At 40.4% G+C, this 16965-nt stretch overlaps 1 protein-coding gene across 3 annotated transcripts; it reads left to right on the top strand.

Moving 5' to 3' along the window:
* The first annotated feature begins 1421 nt into the window (after positions 1 to 1421).
* Positions 1422 to 15633, top strand: kras (v-Ki-ras2 Kirsten rat sarcoma viral oncogene homolog). Of its 3 annotated transcripts, XM_031759219.2 has the most exons (7): positions 1422 to 1692; positions 3881 to 3998; positions 7890 to 8068; positions 8580 to 8739; positions 11210 to 11325; position 12040; positions 13053 to 15633. In XM_031759219.2, exons 2-7 carry the CDS (start codon positions 3888 to 3890, stop codon positions 13167 to 13169), a joined length of 684 nt encoding a protein of 227 aa, XP_031615079.1. In that variant the 5' UTR covers positions 1422 to 1692; positions 3881 to 3887; the 3' UTR covers positions 13170 to 15633. The 3 variants fall into 3 exon arrangements, with proteins under 3 accessions (XP_031615079.1, XP_039470599.1, XP_039470600.1); XM_039614665.1 differs by lacking the exon at position 12040 and having other exon boundaries at positions 1423 to 1692; positions 11210 to 11333; positions 13053 to 13187; XM_039614666.1 differs by lacking the exons at positions 11210 to 11325; position 12040 and having other exon boundaries at positions 1429 to 1692.
* Positions 15634 to 16965: the final 1332 nt, after the last annotated feature.

The raw sequence follows: 16965 nt of genomic DNA, 5'->3' as shown, positions 1-16965 counted from the left end.
TTGTATCTTTGTCCAAAAAGTTATGGACGTGATCTTATTGATGAACATGTGGCTGGAACATGCCTGTCACTGTGGAAATTACTTTTTGTCCAAGATTTGCTTTCATGTCTGCAAATAACAGTGCCAGATACGAAGGTTAACTATAGTTAGAGTGTCGTTGGTAGATAGGAGGGTTTTGAGGGTTTTTTTTGTTCAATTAACATTTGAACCGTGTATGACTTTGAAAAGAGGGAACTCTAAGAGTTCCCTCTTTTAACTACCTCCTTAGTTTTACACACAGTATATTTTTTGAGATGTAGATAAAATGCAGCATTTTCTCTGACACTAATGTAAAATTCCAGGCACAGATTATGATAATTACTGTTATTTGCTCACAGTATAATGAATGATGTGACCTTAATACGTCTGAGCATTTGATTATAGTCTATTTCAGCTGTAAAGTTACCTTTTACCTGTACCTCTCTGACCTGGCATATTTTAAAGTAATGAAAAAGTGATTCAAAATTGAAAAAGAGATTTAGATATTCTCACAAATGTGTAAATTGATGATCTCTAAACCCAGCAGCACATGTAATTGAGAGCTCAATAGTGCCCTCTAACGTGTCTGTTGTACAATGTGAAAGCAATGCATTACGTTTTAAAAACAACGTCATATTATTTTACGGTACAAGAACGTACTATGTTTGCTGCATGTTATTTATTTAATGTTTTTAGTATAAGGTCCCAGACAGAATCCACTAAAACAACCTTTCTGATACAATGGGCAATAATCCTCATGAATAAAAGAGAAAACACAAACAAACAAAACAAAACAAGAAACAAACAAAAACATGCTATATACTGTTCTTTCCTTTTATTCTTAAACATAAGTTTGGGTTTTGTGTCTGTCTTTTGTTACGAACGCCTGCAAATGCAGTGCGCAGGAGGAACCCTTGTGAACACGTAGGAAAACTGACAAGGGATTGCCAAATCATTTTCCTGCCTGGGAATGACGTCCCTCCTGCACATTCCAGTTATATTTAGAGCCTATAAATAGGCTCGTGGAGTGCCCCCTAGGCTTTGTTGACTGCAGGCAGCAGCAGTCAGAGCACAAGTCCTACAGATTGTGACCTCTGTGGGTATATCAATGAAATCATTAATCATTTCAATCATTAAAGTATTGATATGAACCTCTCAGTCTGATTAAAAAATAATAATAATAATTTAAAAAAACACATATTTGAATTAAAAAAAAAATGTAACATTTCCACTAATAGTAGAATAATCAGTGCTCATATAAATCTACAGTCATAAATGAAAGCTGTGTAAAAGAGCAGCAGTGCGCACACAAATGACAAAGTACAGTGTATTACAACTTATATTGCGACACATACACACATCGAGAGATAAATGCCCCAGACCGGTTGAAATCCTGCTATGGTTTATGGGTAAAAGTACGCCTGGTATCCGCCCATATACCCGTAAAGCAGGCCAGACGGAGAAGCTAGGCCGGGGCGCTGGACCAAATGGAAAGTTCAATCGATTAATTTGTTCACTTTTTCGCATGTTGTCTCTTGCTTCTGAACCGACGACAGATCAACTTAAATGCGGGAGTTTTGGTGAGAAATAGGAAATGCAGAGATCGTGTGAAACGAGAGGAATATCAGCTTGACTCGGTCGCTACTTCGGACGCGGAACTCCACTCAGTAAAAGGTAAAACAAATGGAGGAGATTATTACATGTTGGGCCCCCCTTTCTTTTTTTTTTTTTTTTTTTAGTGCTTGTCGAAACATTGTATTCACTAATGTAGTTAGTCGGTCACAGTGCCCGCTATCTAAACACAAACCAACACCGCTATGGTGGTATTATTCATTTTCGGTTTTTTGAACTTAACTACGCCCAATTGTTAACCTACCGTCTGGCCCTGCAACGCAGACCTGTGAGCTAGCTTATCAATGGCGGCTTCAAAATCTGGCACCCTTCCCCTTTGAATGAATGATAACGAGTGTGTCGGGCTACACGGTGGAGCTAGTGCTCCTTTTAATGAGTTACATTTTTAAATACGTTAAGTTAGCTAATGTGGTCTCATGGTGAGTTTACTTTCGAGGCTGTTGGCGAGCTCCAATGCTAAGCTTGCTAACAGCACAGCAGCCTGGTGCTCAGAGGGTTTCACACAGCCTTTCTGGTAACCCTGTAGCCGCAAAACGGTGAATTTAAATCAAATTCCCTGTTGAGTTTTAAGTATGCTACTGATGTTTCTACCTGTTGAAGCATGATAGGTGGTCTTTCATTGAAAAGCTAAATCACGTAGCCGGCTAACCGTTCCAAACTAGCATAACGATATGTTTGCTAATAAATATCGATAAGTCTTCTTGTGTAATAGGTGATTTTTTTTTTTTTCTCCGCAGTGATTTTCAGTTCAGTGGGTTTTTTTCCCCCTTCTTCCTCTATTGGGAATGGCCTTGATTTCAGGAATGTCAACATAAAGGTGGATGCACTGCATGCCATTAATGGGTTCAGTTTGAGGCAAGCTACAGCCACGAGTGCCACACTCCTATCTTAAGGAAATAAGGTTTCCATCGACCTTCCACAGTATCAAAACTTTGCCACAGTTTGAAGCATCTCTTTTACTGTATTTAAAAAAATAAAATAAAAATAAAAATAAAAATCTCAGTGCTTAAAACGCAAATTATATTTTCTTACTGGAGTACAAGAGCTACATTCCTTATTTTTAAATTGGTGTTTGTTGCTTGACAGCTTGCTGTATTCATTCATTTTCCACTTTCACTGACTAGTATGCTGCAAAGTGACAGCATAGACATAGAGACGTGAAAGCCATGTGGCACACACAGAGGAATCGCCATTGACACTGGCATTGGTTTTATCTGCTCAGGTTAAAGATAAGGCTGTTTCTTTACAGATAGCGTCCTCATCGGTGACATGTGTACATCACTTAGTGTGTAGATCAAATGATAGGGGACAATTTTGTAAAGAAAAGTGTTGTGAGCACAAACCAGTTTATTCGTAGTTGGGCAAATGCATAGCATTCTAGACATAGCAATAATATTTAGTGGCACTCCTCCCTGACTGCAGGCTGGGCCGAGCTGTCTGTGCTGTAGCTTCTGAAAAGACCAGCAACCACTATTGATGTGTTCTGCTCCACAAAGCAGACACAGCAGAGGCCCTCCCAGTTGCCTGTCAATTTTGGAACCTTAATGTAATGTCATGGATATCTGCCTGGGGTTGGCGTCTGTTGTGGAGCTGTCACTCAGAAAACACTACTGAATTTAGACATTTAATTACATATATGCATAATCTCATCTTTATGCATTTTATTTCATGCTTGATATTTCTGACAATTTTCAGAGGCAGAAATTTCAATTGATTATTTAAAGAATATTTCATAATATAGCAGCTTTTTGTGAATCCATTTGGGTTTTTTCTGTTTATACCCTCCATTTGCATACAAACGCATGCAGATTAGCCATCTATTGTGTTTGTGGCGATAGTAGCTTCTTCTACAAGCCTCTTGGTTAATACTAAAATGGGCATTTTCTCTGTGAAAAGCAAACTAAACTTGGTGTGAAATCTAATTTCCCAGTGATTCAGGTGTGTTATTAAAAGAATAACTGAGGGCGAGTTGAGTTACTCACTGGAAGTGGTGTTCATATATTATCTTCTCATTCTGCCAGTCCTGAGTGTGCAGATTTCCAGTAAATATACGAGTTGTTGTAGAGAAATTACAAGGTGTGAATGCGATTAGATTGTAAAATTGTTTTAAGTGAAAAATGCACGAGGCATTGATTGTGCGACAGATAAACTAATACTTTCCGTTTGACTTTCACTGAAGATAATCATATAATGAGATTGTGTTTTTTTTTTTTTTTTTTTAAACTTACAGGTGAATCATGACAGAATATAAACTGGTTGTGGTGGGAGCTGGTGGCGTTGGCAAAAGCGCACTTACCATTCAGCTCATCCAGAATCACTTCGTGGATGAATATGACCCCACCATTGAGGTAAAGAAAAATATTGAATGTTTCTGTTCCTGTGTCTTTGTGTATATGTCGACATATGAAAGGGGGCAGCACAAGTTGTAAGTCCTGTTTTTTTTTTTATATATATATATATATATAACACCCAGCACGCCCCTGCGGGCGGTTTATCCTTCAAGCTCGGGTCCTCTACCAGAGGCCTGGGAGCTTGAGGGTCCTGCGCAGTATCTTAGCTGTTCCCAGGACTGCGCTCTTCTGGACAGAGATCTCCGATGTTGTTCCCTGGATCTGCTGGAGCCACTCGCCTAGCTTGGGAGTCACCGCACCTAGTGCTCCGATTACCACGGGACCACCGTTACCTTCACCCTCCACATCCTCTCGAGCTCTTCTCTGAGCCCTTGGTATTTCTCCAGCTTCTCGTGTTCCTTCTTCCTGATATTGCTGTCATTGAACCGCTACATCGATCACTACGGCCGTCTTCTTCTGTTTGTCTACCACCACTATGTCCGGTTGGTTAGCCACCACCATTTTGTCCGTCTGTATCTGGAAGTCCCACAGGATCTTAGCTCGGTCATTCTCCATCACCCTTGGGGCATCTCCCATTTTGACCTTGGGACTTCCAGGTTATACTCGGCACAGATGTTCCTGTACACTATGCCGGCCACTTGGTTATGGCGTGCCATGTATGCCTTGCCTGCTAGCATCTTGCACCCTGCTGTTATATGTGCTGGATTGTCTCTGGGGCATCTTTACACAGCCTGCACCTGGGGTCTTGCCTGGTGTGATAGACCCCAGCCTCTATGGATCTTGTACTCAGAGCTTGTTCTTGTGCTGCCATGATTAGTGCCTCTGTGCTGTCTTTCAGTCCAGCTTTGTCCAGCCACTGGTAGATTTCTGGATATCAGCCACCTCCTCTATCTGCCGGTGGTACATACCGTGCAGGGGCCTGTCCTTCCATGATGGTTCCTCGCCTTCCTCCTCTTTTTGGGTTTCTGCTGCCTGAGGTATTCACTGAGCACGCTTCTCAGTTGGGGCCATCTTCGTGATGTATTCAGTGGATGTTTCTTGTCTCATCCTGGACTGTGGTGCTGACACTCACCAGTCCCTTGCCCCTTCCTTCCGCTTAGCGTACAACCTCAGGGTGCTGGACTTGGGGTGAAACCCTCCATGCATGGTAAGGAGCTTTCTTGTCTTGATGTCAGTGGCTTCTATCTCCTCCTTTGGCCAGCCTATTACCCCAGCAGGGTACCTGATCACGGGCAGGCGTGGGTGTTGATGGCCCGGATCTTGTTCTTACCGCTCAGCTGACTCCTCAGGACTTGCCTGACCCTCTGCAGGTACTTGGTGGTTGCAGCTTTCCTAGCGACCTTTCATGGTTCCCATTTGCTTGCGGGATCCCCAGGTACTTGTAACTGTCCTCTATGTCTGCAATGTTGCCTTCTGGTAGTTCAATCCCCTCAGTTCTGACTACCTTCCCTCTCTTTGTTACCATCCGACTACACTTCTCCAGCCCGAATGACATTCCAATGTCATTGCTGTATAGCCTGGTAGTGTGTATCAGTGAATCGATGTCTCGTTCACTCTTGGCATACAACTTGATGTCATCCATGTACAGGAGGTGGCTGACAACCGCTCCATTCCGTAGTCGGTATCCGTAGCCAGTCTTGTTAATGATCTCATTGAGGGGTTCAGGCCTATGCAGAACAGCAGTGGGGACAGAGCATCTCCTTGGTAGATCCCGCACTTGATGGTGACTTGTGCTATGGGCTTGGAGTTGGCCTCTAGTGTTGTACGCCACATCCCCATTGAGTTCCTGATGAAGGCTCTTAGGGTCCTGTTGATCTTGTACAATTCTAGGCATTCCAGTATCCAGCTGTGGGGCATTGAGTCATAGGCCTTCTTGTAATCAATCCAGGCTGTGCACAGGTTGGTCAGTCTGGTCTTGCAGTCTCGGCTGACTGTTCTGTCTACCAGTAGCTGGTGTTTTGCGCCTCTGGTATTCTTGCCAATCCTTTCTGTGCCCCGCTCATGTATTGACCCATGTGCCTGTTCATCTTAGCCGATATGATGCCTGACAGGAGCTTCCATGTAGTACTGAGGCAGGTAATTGGTCGGTAGTTGGATGGGACCGGTCCCTTCTTGGGGTCCTTGGGGATCAGGACCGTCCGACCTTCGTTAGCCATTCCGGTGTCTCTCGTTAACTAGCAGCTGGTTCATTTGTGGTGCCAGACGCTGGTGGAGTGCAGTCAGCTTCTTCAGCCAGTAGGCGTGAACCATGTCGGGCCCTGGTGCTGTCCAACTCTTCATACTGGAGACCCTTTCTTGGATGTCTGCCACTGTGATGGTTACTGGACCCTGTTCAGGGAGGTCGCTATGGTCTGCCCTCAGATCCACTAGCCACTGAGCATTGCCGTTATGGGTTGCGTCCTTCTCCCATATGCTCTTCCAGTATTGCTCCGTCTCCAGCCTTGGTGGTGCTGTTCTGTTATTGTTCCCTTGCCACTGAGAGTACACCTTTGCTGGTTCTGTGGAGAACAGCTGGTTTATTCTCCTGCCTTCTATCTCTCTGTGTACCCCTCAAGTGGCTGGCCAAGGCTGTGAGTCTTTGCTTGGCAGTTTCCAAGGCCTCAGGTATGGACAGCTTGCTGTATTTCTTATGCACCTTCTTTGTCGCGCCTTTCTGCAACTCCGTTAGTTGGCTAACCTCCCTCCGTGCTACTTTGATCTTGCCCTCTAGCCTCCTTCTCCATGGAGGGTACTGCCCCTTGTGGCTGTTCAACTTGTAGCCAAGCATCTCACTGATCACTGCTGCCGTGGTGTAGATCAGCTTGTTAGTGTCGGTAATCGTGGTTGTAGGTATCATCCGTAGTGCTGCATTAACATCATCTAGCAGACCTTCTGAGGGTACTTCACGTAATCTTGGTAACCGGACCCCACCAGGTTTCAAGCTTGGCCATGATCCTATCTTTCAGGTCAGTTCCTCTCGCACTCAACGATCCTTCTCCTATCGCACTTGGGGCTATGTACCCAATCTCGGATGGGGTGATGATATCTCCCCTGACCTGGCGTCCCTGACTCCTCCTTGCCGTAGCATTTTTATATATTGTACCTATCAATCTCTAGCTGTGAGAGCAGTCCCTTCTTATCGAATGTTGGAACACTGAGCTACTAGTTGTTTCGTATGTCATTGTGGATGTTGGGTATCGAAGAATCCATAGGTCCCTCATCCTATTCATGTAACCCCTTCCGCCAGGGTTACTTGTGTAGTAGCATTCCAACAACGCCTGTTTTCGTCTCTTGCCCACCGATGCCTTCTTGTTCCAGTAGCCCACTTGTCGTCAGGGTGCCCTGGTTCCTCAACACCTGACGCGGACCTTGTTGATCCAGGCGACGTCCGAGCCGGCCGAGCTCTCAAAAGGCCAATGATCAAACTAAGTCCCATCATGATTTCAATTAATTATTGATTTGTTGCTGGAGGTTTGACCATTGATATAGATTGAATAGAAGATAGCATCCAAAGGTTTGGCTGTTCACTGGAGCAAAGACTAATTATTTGTGTTAGATGGGATTGAGTGTAGTCATCAGTGTAATAAAAAGCTGGAGTACGTCGACACAGTAGAAATGAGGAGCTCATTGTAATATGAGGTCTGCTGAAAAATGAAGTGCCCTACTGGTGTAATGAACAGAAAATGTCCTGTGGTGTCTTTTATTGAAATCATCTCATAACTTTAAATACCGTAATTATTAGATTAAAAATGTGATATCATGGGTAAATCACACTCAGCCAACACATTTAGAGTAACTTAAAATCTATTTAAAAATTATTAAATAAGCTATCATCTCATTGTATTATTTTGACTCTTAAACCACTAAATTCCAGGATTCTGATGTTTGTTGGACCTCTTTTGCTTCCAGGACTCTTACAGAAAGCAGGTAGTCATTGACGGAGAGACATGTCTACTGGACATCCTGGACACAGCAGGTCAGGAGGAGTACAGCGCCATGAGGGATCAATACATGAGGACAGGGGAGGGTTTCCTCTGTGTCTTTGCCATCAACAACACCAAGTCCTTTGAAGACATTCACCACTATAGGTGAGCTAGGGGAGAAAATGCCTCATGTCTTTGGACCCAGTATGTAGTAGTTTCCTTAAAACTAAGAGATAACATGCTGTATGTCCAAGTCGCTAAAGTGTATATACAAAAACATATAATATATATACTGTAGCAACCCCCTAACTTATTGAGATACTAAAATATTTCTAAATATATGGGATGCTCTATTAAAATATAAACAAAAAACAAAAACTCTAAAATTTAATTTATTTGACAAAAAAAAACACTGTAGGAATTACAACTGCAGCAGAGTATGTGTGTATCAGTCTTCTGTCAGGCGGTGAGCTTAAGTCATTAATGTTCTTCTTTCTCAAAACTACAGCGACACTTACAGTTTATAGAAAGTCATTCTGTACACTACAAGTGTTTTGTTTGTTCAGTGTGGTTTGTTTGAACAGTGTTTTCTATGATTGTATTACATAGCCAGTGGAGTACTACACAAGTAAAATTAAACTAAAACTGCAATCCTGTTCTGACTGTGACTGTGTAGAGAACAGATTAAGCGGGTGAAGGACTCTGAGGACGTCCCCATGGTGCTGGTGGGGAACAAGTGTGACCTCCCGTCCCGGACAGTGGACACAAAGCAGGCTCAGGACTTAGCACGTAGCTACGGCATTCCCTTTATTGAGACCTCAGCCAAAACCAGACAGGTGAGACTCCTAACCACAGACTGGGCGTTGTCCTCAAGACTCAAAGCTCTAATTTGTCAACTCTGTCACTAAACTGTTGTGGGATTGCACTGGAGGTTTGGAGAGCATGTTAAATGGTGTGGAGGTGCATGTGGTCTCAGGGTTATTGGTCGTTTCGTCATTTCCATAAATGCCCCTTTCTTATCACCTTTTGTTTTTTCAGAAAAGGTAAGCTGATGGTAATTTTGTGAGGTGTTAACACGGCTGGATGATTTTTGGGAAATGGATCACAAGAATGTGATTGAATCATGAGGGATTGTTGATTTGTGTTGCTATCTCTGTTGGTCTTTTTTTTTTTTTTTTTTTTTTTTTTTTTTTAAATGATGATCTTGCTTGAAATTGTCTCAGGTAACACGTGCATCATTAAATCTTCTTTGGTTAATTTAAATTTAATGGGTGACAATGTAATCATTGCATGCTGCTTTGTCACGGATATGTGAATTAAATCATTATTAGGCCCACCTGCAAAGGATCCTGCTTTATAAATAATCAGCAAATCGGTGTCAAGGACTCTGCATGAAAGGGCAAAGTGTTGGAAATTAATCAGAGGGTTAATGATTCTGCTTACTGGTTGCTGTGTCTGGGGTTTTGGAAGATTTGCTGTGATATCAGTGGTGTGTGTTGTGGGCATGGCTTTAGGTAGCAGACTGGCTATTGGAGTGATCTGTAAGCGCATTTTAGTGTTTTCTGATCCGGGGTGAATCATAGTTCCTTTTGGTGCAGGGAAGTTCAGTGTACACACAGTGCTGCTTCTATTGGACCCGGAACTATTACATTTATTTGAAGCCACTCATGGCTACTCAACTCTTAAATAATTTAATCTTGTCTGGAAACGCACAATGTGCACAATACACAATTTTAAAATGATACCAAACAAATACTGTGTTACCACTCGCCCACTACAGGCTTGGAAGGTGTCTGTTTTTAAAACATCATACAGTTTTGCAACTTGCACACGTTACATGAATAACGGAGGTGGTTTTGGACACACCAACACAGTCCTCGCTAATGACCTACCCTGCTTGCCACATTTGCCCCCGCCCCCTTTTCATCAGAAAAAATAAAGTTCTAGTAGAAGCATTTAAGCTTGTTCTGCTGGAAGTAATGGTAACTCCATTTCAGATTCCCAAATGCATCTGCTAAAAATGAGACTTTCACTGAATCATCTAAAATTGGCTGTGGTGCAGAGGCCAAAGGGGATAATTGGCTAAATTTAAATCTGGTATGGCTTGAGCTTTGCTTGTTTTTGTTTTTTTTGTAATATAAATGCAAATATATTCTTATTGTGACATTTTTATTATGACAAAACACAACTGGCCTCCATCCAGTAATGCATTCCCTGACCACACCTGCCTTTGTACCGCGCCCCTATGTTTGATGTCTAGGTCACACCTGTAAAGTTTAACTGCATCTTACATAGTTGTAAAGTTATCATATTCATAACAATCTGTCCACAAGGAGATATAAAACCACAAACGAAAGCACAGAGGCGCCTTGTCATAGTCCCCACTACAGTAGATGTCTCAGGGATCTTATTTACCATCATGAAACAACTTACATACATGTACTCAGAAGGTGAAAATAAGAGCAGCCACACTGGTAATCAAAATTCTGAACCACTCCTGCACCATATTACACCTCTCCACTGTCTGTTTACAGTTGTGGTCAGAAGTTTACACAAACTCAACAAATTCTGCCAAGAAGGGTGGTCAACAATCTAGCCAGAACTATGCCAGAAGCTTGTTGATGGCTGGTGTCTGGTTGAGGTGCAACTCACTAAGGGACATTTAACCAAATATTAGTGGGGGCGTGTCTTTGTATTTGAGCCTCTGTGGATTAGAGGAAACTAAAATGAACTCCAAGCTCAAGCTTAAAAATGTATGCTGTACAGTCAGTTGAAAGAAAAAATGAATGGCCCAAAATTATCAGGACATTCATGCCCATGATAAGAGCAATAAAACTTCTGACTACAACTGTATATATACTCAATGTGTTGCACTTGTTTTGGAAGGATGTAGTTGAATACACTGCTCTTGTCAGTTTCAATGTGGGTAGAAAAGTAAGGAGACTACAGTGCATTTAACTGCATCGTGGCTTAATAGTAGTCAGGTCAGGCAACATACTGAATCCAAGTTTTTGTTTTCTAAATGACTTAATATTTATTTTCTCTCCTTGAAAACATTCACATTATCTTTTTAAAGATATGGAGGGGGGGAAAAATCAACATTTATACTCATCCAATTCCCAAGATTTTGAAATCAAGTGTTATGCAAAGGATTAGGCAGGGCAAACTTTGCAAGTAGACCTGCACCTCCAGTCTGCTTTACTCCTTCGTATTTGTAGTTTGTAACAAATGCATCCGAATAGTATGTCCTCCCCCCTCCTCCTGTGTATTCCTCAACATTGAGGAAAGTTGTGTTTCATACTGCAGAGAGTGGAAGATGCCTTTTACACTCTGGTACGGGAGATCAGGCTGTACCGGGTCAATAAGATCAGCAAGGAAGAAAAGACTCCGCGCTGTGTCAAGCTTAAAAAGTGTGTTGTGATGTAAAGGGGTAAGTGTATGCAGCCGCACACCCACCAGCTCTGCGTGTGTGTTGTTAGTGGGAATTGTGGTGAAGGAAATGGAAGAAGACACTCAGTGAGGAGCTGGTGCTTCACATGTTCTCAAAGCTAACCTGCTGGTTTCTACTGGGGCTGTGGTGTGAGTCTAACATGAGGCTAAGGCAGCTGATGATTCCTCTCCTTTCAGTGTTTCTGTGTATCATGGTTGATTTTATCGAGTTCGTTTTCACACTGGATTGGTTTACTGAGCCTAAAGAACTTTGATCTATGCAAGCTAGTCTACTTTCACACTGGTGGACATTTGCATTAGGCCTTCCTCATAAAGGGGTGGGGATTTTTTTTTTTTCTTCCCCCCTTATTTCCGTTTTGAATGATGACTGTGCTTATTGAGAGATGTCAGAAAAATTGAACGCTGCAAGTAGAAAAAGCTGTATGAGCACGACTGAAGTAACAGTCTGCATAGAGGGAGAAATGTTACCCCCAAAAAACCCAAGTGCCTACCTTATTGCTCAACTCGAGCATAAAAACTAATGCTGCACCAGGTTTGGGTTTGTTTTCCGACTGTAAAGCTGGGAGTCTGTTTTCTGTCCTGTTTTAATCCAAACACTACTACTGAAATACATTTTCCTATAATGAAAGAAACCTTCTTTCTGCACTTTGGCAGCCAGACCTTTTCCTTTTAGTCAACCTGGAAAGGGTTCTGCACTTGTGTTCACACAGTCAGATTTCCAGGCAAACCGTTCCCAGATTCAGACTACCAGTGTGAAAGTGTCCTAATGGGCTGAAATCAGCATGAACAATGGGGTTTTTGGGCTGGTTAGCCATCATGTGTGATTAGAAGATGTTACTGCAAACATTGGACTGAATCATTTGCTGGAATGTGTTTCTGCGAAGGATGCGCTTTGAGAAAATGGCAGAGATGTGTCGTCAACAAATTGTGTGCGTGTGGTGTTAAGGCAATTTTTCCTGCTGATATAAATCCCTTCTTCTTTACTCTTTGTTTTTCCTGCTGTCTTTGTCAAAACCTTAAATTGGCCTCAGGCTCTTTACTCTACTGCTCCTTACAGATTATTGTCACATTTACACACCATTCAAAATGTTCATCCACTCACACATTTACCTCAGTGTGCCATTAAAACGACACTTGCTGCATTTCCATGGAGCCTGTTACTCACCAATAATCTGAATAGGAGCTTTGTGAGAGAATAAAAGCCTAATTTAAATACCTCTGTCAGAATAAATTGGCGTGTTCAAAAAAAAAAAAAAAGTTTTAAAGGGGTAATTTAAATTTGTTTATTCATTGCTTGTGAGAGCACTTTTCCCAGCTGTGCATCTTTTGCACTGGAACTATATTTTATGAATACTTCAGGTACATACATTTTAAATCCTGTACTGGTGCCAGACTGTGCTGATGACACTGAGAAATGAAGCTCATGTAACTGCAGCCACTGTCTTTGATGTCAGTGGAAGCACCACTGACTTTTATTCTGAAACACACATTTTATTCAGCATGTCCTAAATGGTTCGAATCGGATTGATCCCTGAATTGTCACATTTAAAGACTGTACGCTTAATCAGAAAACAATGTATTTAAAATGGACAGACTTTTTATTTGGAGATTTTGATTCACTTTTAGTAGACAAGTTTACACAGTGCAGTCATGAACAAAGCTTAACTCTAACGGTGCACACTCTCTGCTTGTTTTCCAGGGCGTTGACGATGCCTTTTACACGTTAGTGCGAGAAATCCGGAAGCATAAGGAGAAGATGAGCAAGGAGGGCAAAAAGAAGAAAAAGAAGTCCAAGACAAAGTGTACAATTATGTGAATAATGATTCCCTTTTAAGACAAAACAAATGCAACTATGTTGAACAGTTCAAGTAATACATTTTGTACATTACACTAAATTATTAGCCTATTTCTCCATACCCACACAATACTAAACCTGAACTGAATTTTCTGCCTTTTCTTTTAGTTTTTTGTTTTTCTTTGTTTTTTTTTCTTTTCTGTTTTTTTCTCCTTATTTGCTTCTTTGGACACCAATAAGCTTCATTTTCAGTTTAGTGCCAGTTGCCCACAATATGGGTTCAAGAGCCTGATGAATTTAGAATTTTTATTTTTTAAATGATAATTGATTTGGAGCTTTTTACAGAGCTGGGAGCCAATTGCATTGCAAATTGTGTTTAACAAATTATTCATTAAACTTTGAGTTAATTTTCTCTTTGCTCGAAAGGTCATGTTCTCTAATGACCTTTTTAAAAATATGGGATGCCAAAGAATGAATTTTCATCCCGCTCATGTAGACAAAATGGATATGAAGAAAGGACCAACAGTCAGCCAGATGAGATCCAAATGTCCCAGCCCCTGTGTTTTGTCCCCGTCTCTAACGACCTCTAGGTATGACTTGGCTATGTCACTGATAAGTATGCATGCAAACTCCTACTCATCTCTGAATGTTCTAACACCTTCATTAGTTATTAATTAATTAATTTGTAATTTGTCTTTTCTTAGTACTGTGTGTTCTTGCCATGAGGTGAGAGATTTTTTTTTTTTTTTTTTTTTTTTTTTTTTTTTTTTTTTTTTTTAATTTTCTTCCTTTTTGCATGAATTATGTCCTAGAAGACATGGGTAAACTGCCTCTGGTCGATGGATTAAACGAAGCCAGCGATAAAGAACTCTGACTCAGTTGGACATAAAGTCTAGTTTTTCAGGTTTTATGAAAGTAGTTTTTTGCTTTTGTTTGGTTTTGTGAGAAATAAATCTGCCATATTTTAAAAAGCAGAAATTCTAAGCAAGATATATATATTTTTTTTTTTAAACCCATTTTTGTCTTAATAAAATGGGACTAGCAGCCACATTATGTGGGTCATTTTGTGTTGCCTTTTTTGACTTCGGTTAAAAGTTTCCTGCTTTTCTTTAGGCTAAGATTTGACTGTAGGATTGTTTTGATTCATCCTGACAATAATCATTTCATCAATATATGCTCGAAAACAGCTGTTAACAGCTGTCCTCCTCCTTGTGGACTTCGTATTTGACCGTAATGTTTAGGTTCACTGCATAATTTAAGGTTTGTCCAGCAGCAGAACATAAGAGGCCACGGAGGTGTCTTGCGCACTAACTTCTTTGCTTGTGAGGAGCTAGAAAGCAGAACGAATCCTTTACGCAGCTGTCAAGAATATTTGTCTTGGTGTGGAGTCACAGAGGTTGTTCAAAATGTTGTCCAAATAAATTTTCAGATTTTTGTTTTGCTTTTCGAAGAGGGTTTTTTTTTTTTTTTTTTTTTTTTTCTCTCCTCTTCTCGCTCCTACTCCTTGGACTCTTTTGCTGGAGTGTTGATATTGTTTGTTGACCTGCCTTTCAACAAAAATGATTGTCCAGCAAAATAATTTCTTTTTTTCTCTCATAAAATGTGTTTAGCGTGGCGATGCAACTGGAACGGATGTTTGTAAATGAGGCAATAATTGCCATAAAATTGGTTCTTAGATGAAATCGTCTGACTTTATTACAAAAATAATAAAAAGTCCAGTTTCCTTCTGGGGTCAACCCCAATTTCACCATTTTTCCATTGTATTTACAAACTGCTCATCTGGGTTTTTTAAATTTGCCTTTTATCTTAGCATTAGGTGCTACATATAGATGTTGGAAGAGCCGAAACGACATTTATTTTGGTCCCATGTGTGCTCTAGAGATACACAAAATGCTCTTCTAGGAGCGTTGTTATTCCCACAAAAAGTGATGTTCATCACCAGAAGTGATGTTTTGCTTTCAGGATTAATGGATTTTGACCCAGTTTATTATTACCTCTTTTTTTTTTTTTTTTTTTTTTTTTCTTTCATGAAGTAGATAATAACTGTTGATGCAATTTTTAATTATGGAACCCTCCTGTCCACAATACTGTTTCACAAGTAGTTTTACTGTAATGTTTGAAATGTTCCTCTTCCTTTTAATGGGTGCCAACAGCTGATTTCTGAAATGTATCATTTATACCTGGATCGTATTTTAACAACCTTTGTATAGTTGTGATAATGAGAGGTGCATATTTTGTAAATTGTGCTTCATTTCATTTGTGTCTACATGAATGTTGCTTTAACGGAGTTTCGCTCCGCTCTCTGTATGTGAACAGCGAGTGTGACTGGGGTCCAGGTTTAGGGAAGTGAATGAATGACCACTTTACATCATACCTGTGGTGGGCAGTGTAGAGTGGTGATCTAATCTCAAATGAGTCTATTTTGCCATAAATCTCACCACTCCTATTTAATGTGTAATAAAGAACAAAGTAAAGAGGAACCCAACTATTTTTTTTTCTGTTTCCTTCATAACTTTTTTTATGAGCTGATTTGTTTTGGGTTTTTTGTTTTTTTTTTTTTTTCCCCATCACAGCACAACAAACTGCTGGAGAACAGGGGAACGTAATTGAAGTACTGACACAAATGTGCAGTGATTAAAAATAGGATGCATGTTCATTCTCATTTTCTTCTGATATTTGAAGACTTTGCCGTTCTTCCCAGCAGATGGCACTGTTCACTCAGTTTGAAAAGTATTACAGATGACAAAGAGCAGCTCTGGGAAGGGGCATTTCTCCATCTGCTCGCACTTGCTTTAGAGTCAGCCGTGTTTTACCCTGTACATTTAAAAGAATATAAAAGCACTAAATATACTCAAGTCACAGCACAAATATTTACTTCTATTGTTTTTGAAAAGCATGGACAGGCATTTTTGACAAGAATTAACCTCATGTACTGTCATCACGTTCATTGCTTGCATGAAGTAAGTTGATATATTTTAATATATATAAACAAAAAACAAAAACGTGCCATTACAGTTTCATTAGGCCATGATGCACAGTTCTAACAAAGCAAAAGCTCCACACTTGAGGTTTTATTTAGGAGTCAGTCTAGAGACCTGATTTGATAAGAAAGCTCAGCTTTAAATATACACACGATCACATTTGTCTTGTATCCTTTCTTTGAAATAGCTTAATCTTATTTTCCAGGTTTAACATAATGAGCTCTTAATGTTATTTCATCTGAATGAAACCGGTTCAGTCCAGGCACCTTGACAAGAATCTAATTTAAACTGTAATTACGTTTGCAAAGTCCAAACAGTTGGTTATAACCAATTTTAGCTCATTAAATATGCTAAATCTAAGTATTAAGAATTTGCATTGAATGGTGAATACATTTGCTACTTTTCTGAATGGGACAACATCCATTGTCTCTTATGGCTCTAAAGTTATATATGTTTATAGTAGTCATATTGTTACATACAGATCCAAGTTTTTATACAGTGAAAAGCTGAGAGAATAGTGATGTTAAAACATGCACAGCTATTAATCAAAGAGAGCAGTCAGTCTACTTTAAAAATATTTTAATATCTGGTCCTGTCCTGTGTCCACATGTGACCTTATATCAGATCTGTTTCTTTCAGTCAACATTAGCGTTTCATTTATTCTTTTTCATTTGTACTTTTATGCTCCACCCCTCTAATTCTGAATAGATTTAAATGTATTTTTTAAAAGCATCCAAATCTTATTTACAGCTGTTCAGTACTGACACAGAAAACCGCTCCAGAGGTAATCCTTAACTTTGAATGAGAAACCAAGGGTGCTTTTCAGTGTAGCATCA

Source organism: Oreochromis aureus, linkage group 7 (assembly GCF_013358895.1).
Source record: "Oreochromis aureus strain Israel breed Guangdong linkage group 7, ZZ_aureus, whole genome shotgun sequence".
Lineage (NCBI taxonomy): Eukaryota > Metazoa > Chordata > Actinopteri > Cichliformes > Cichlidae > Oreochromis > Oreochromis aureus.
Note: the sequence above shows the minus strand (reverse complement) of the source record. Positions and strands in the feature narration are given on the sequence as shown.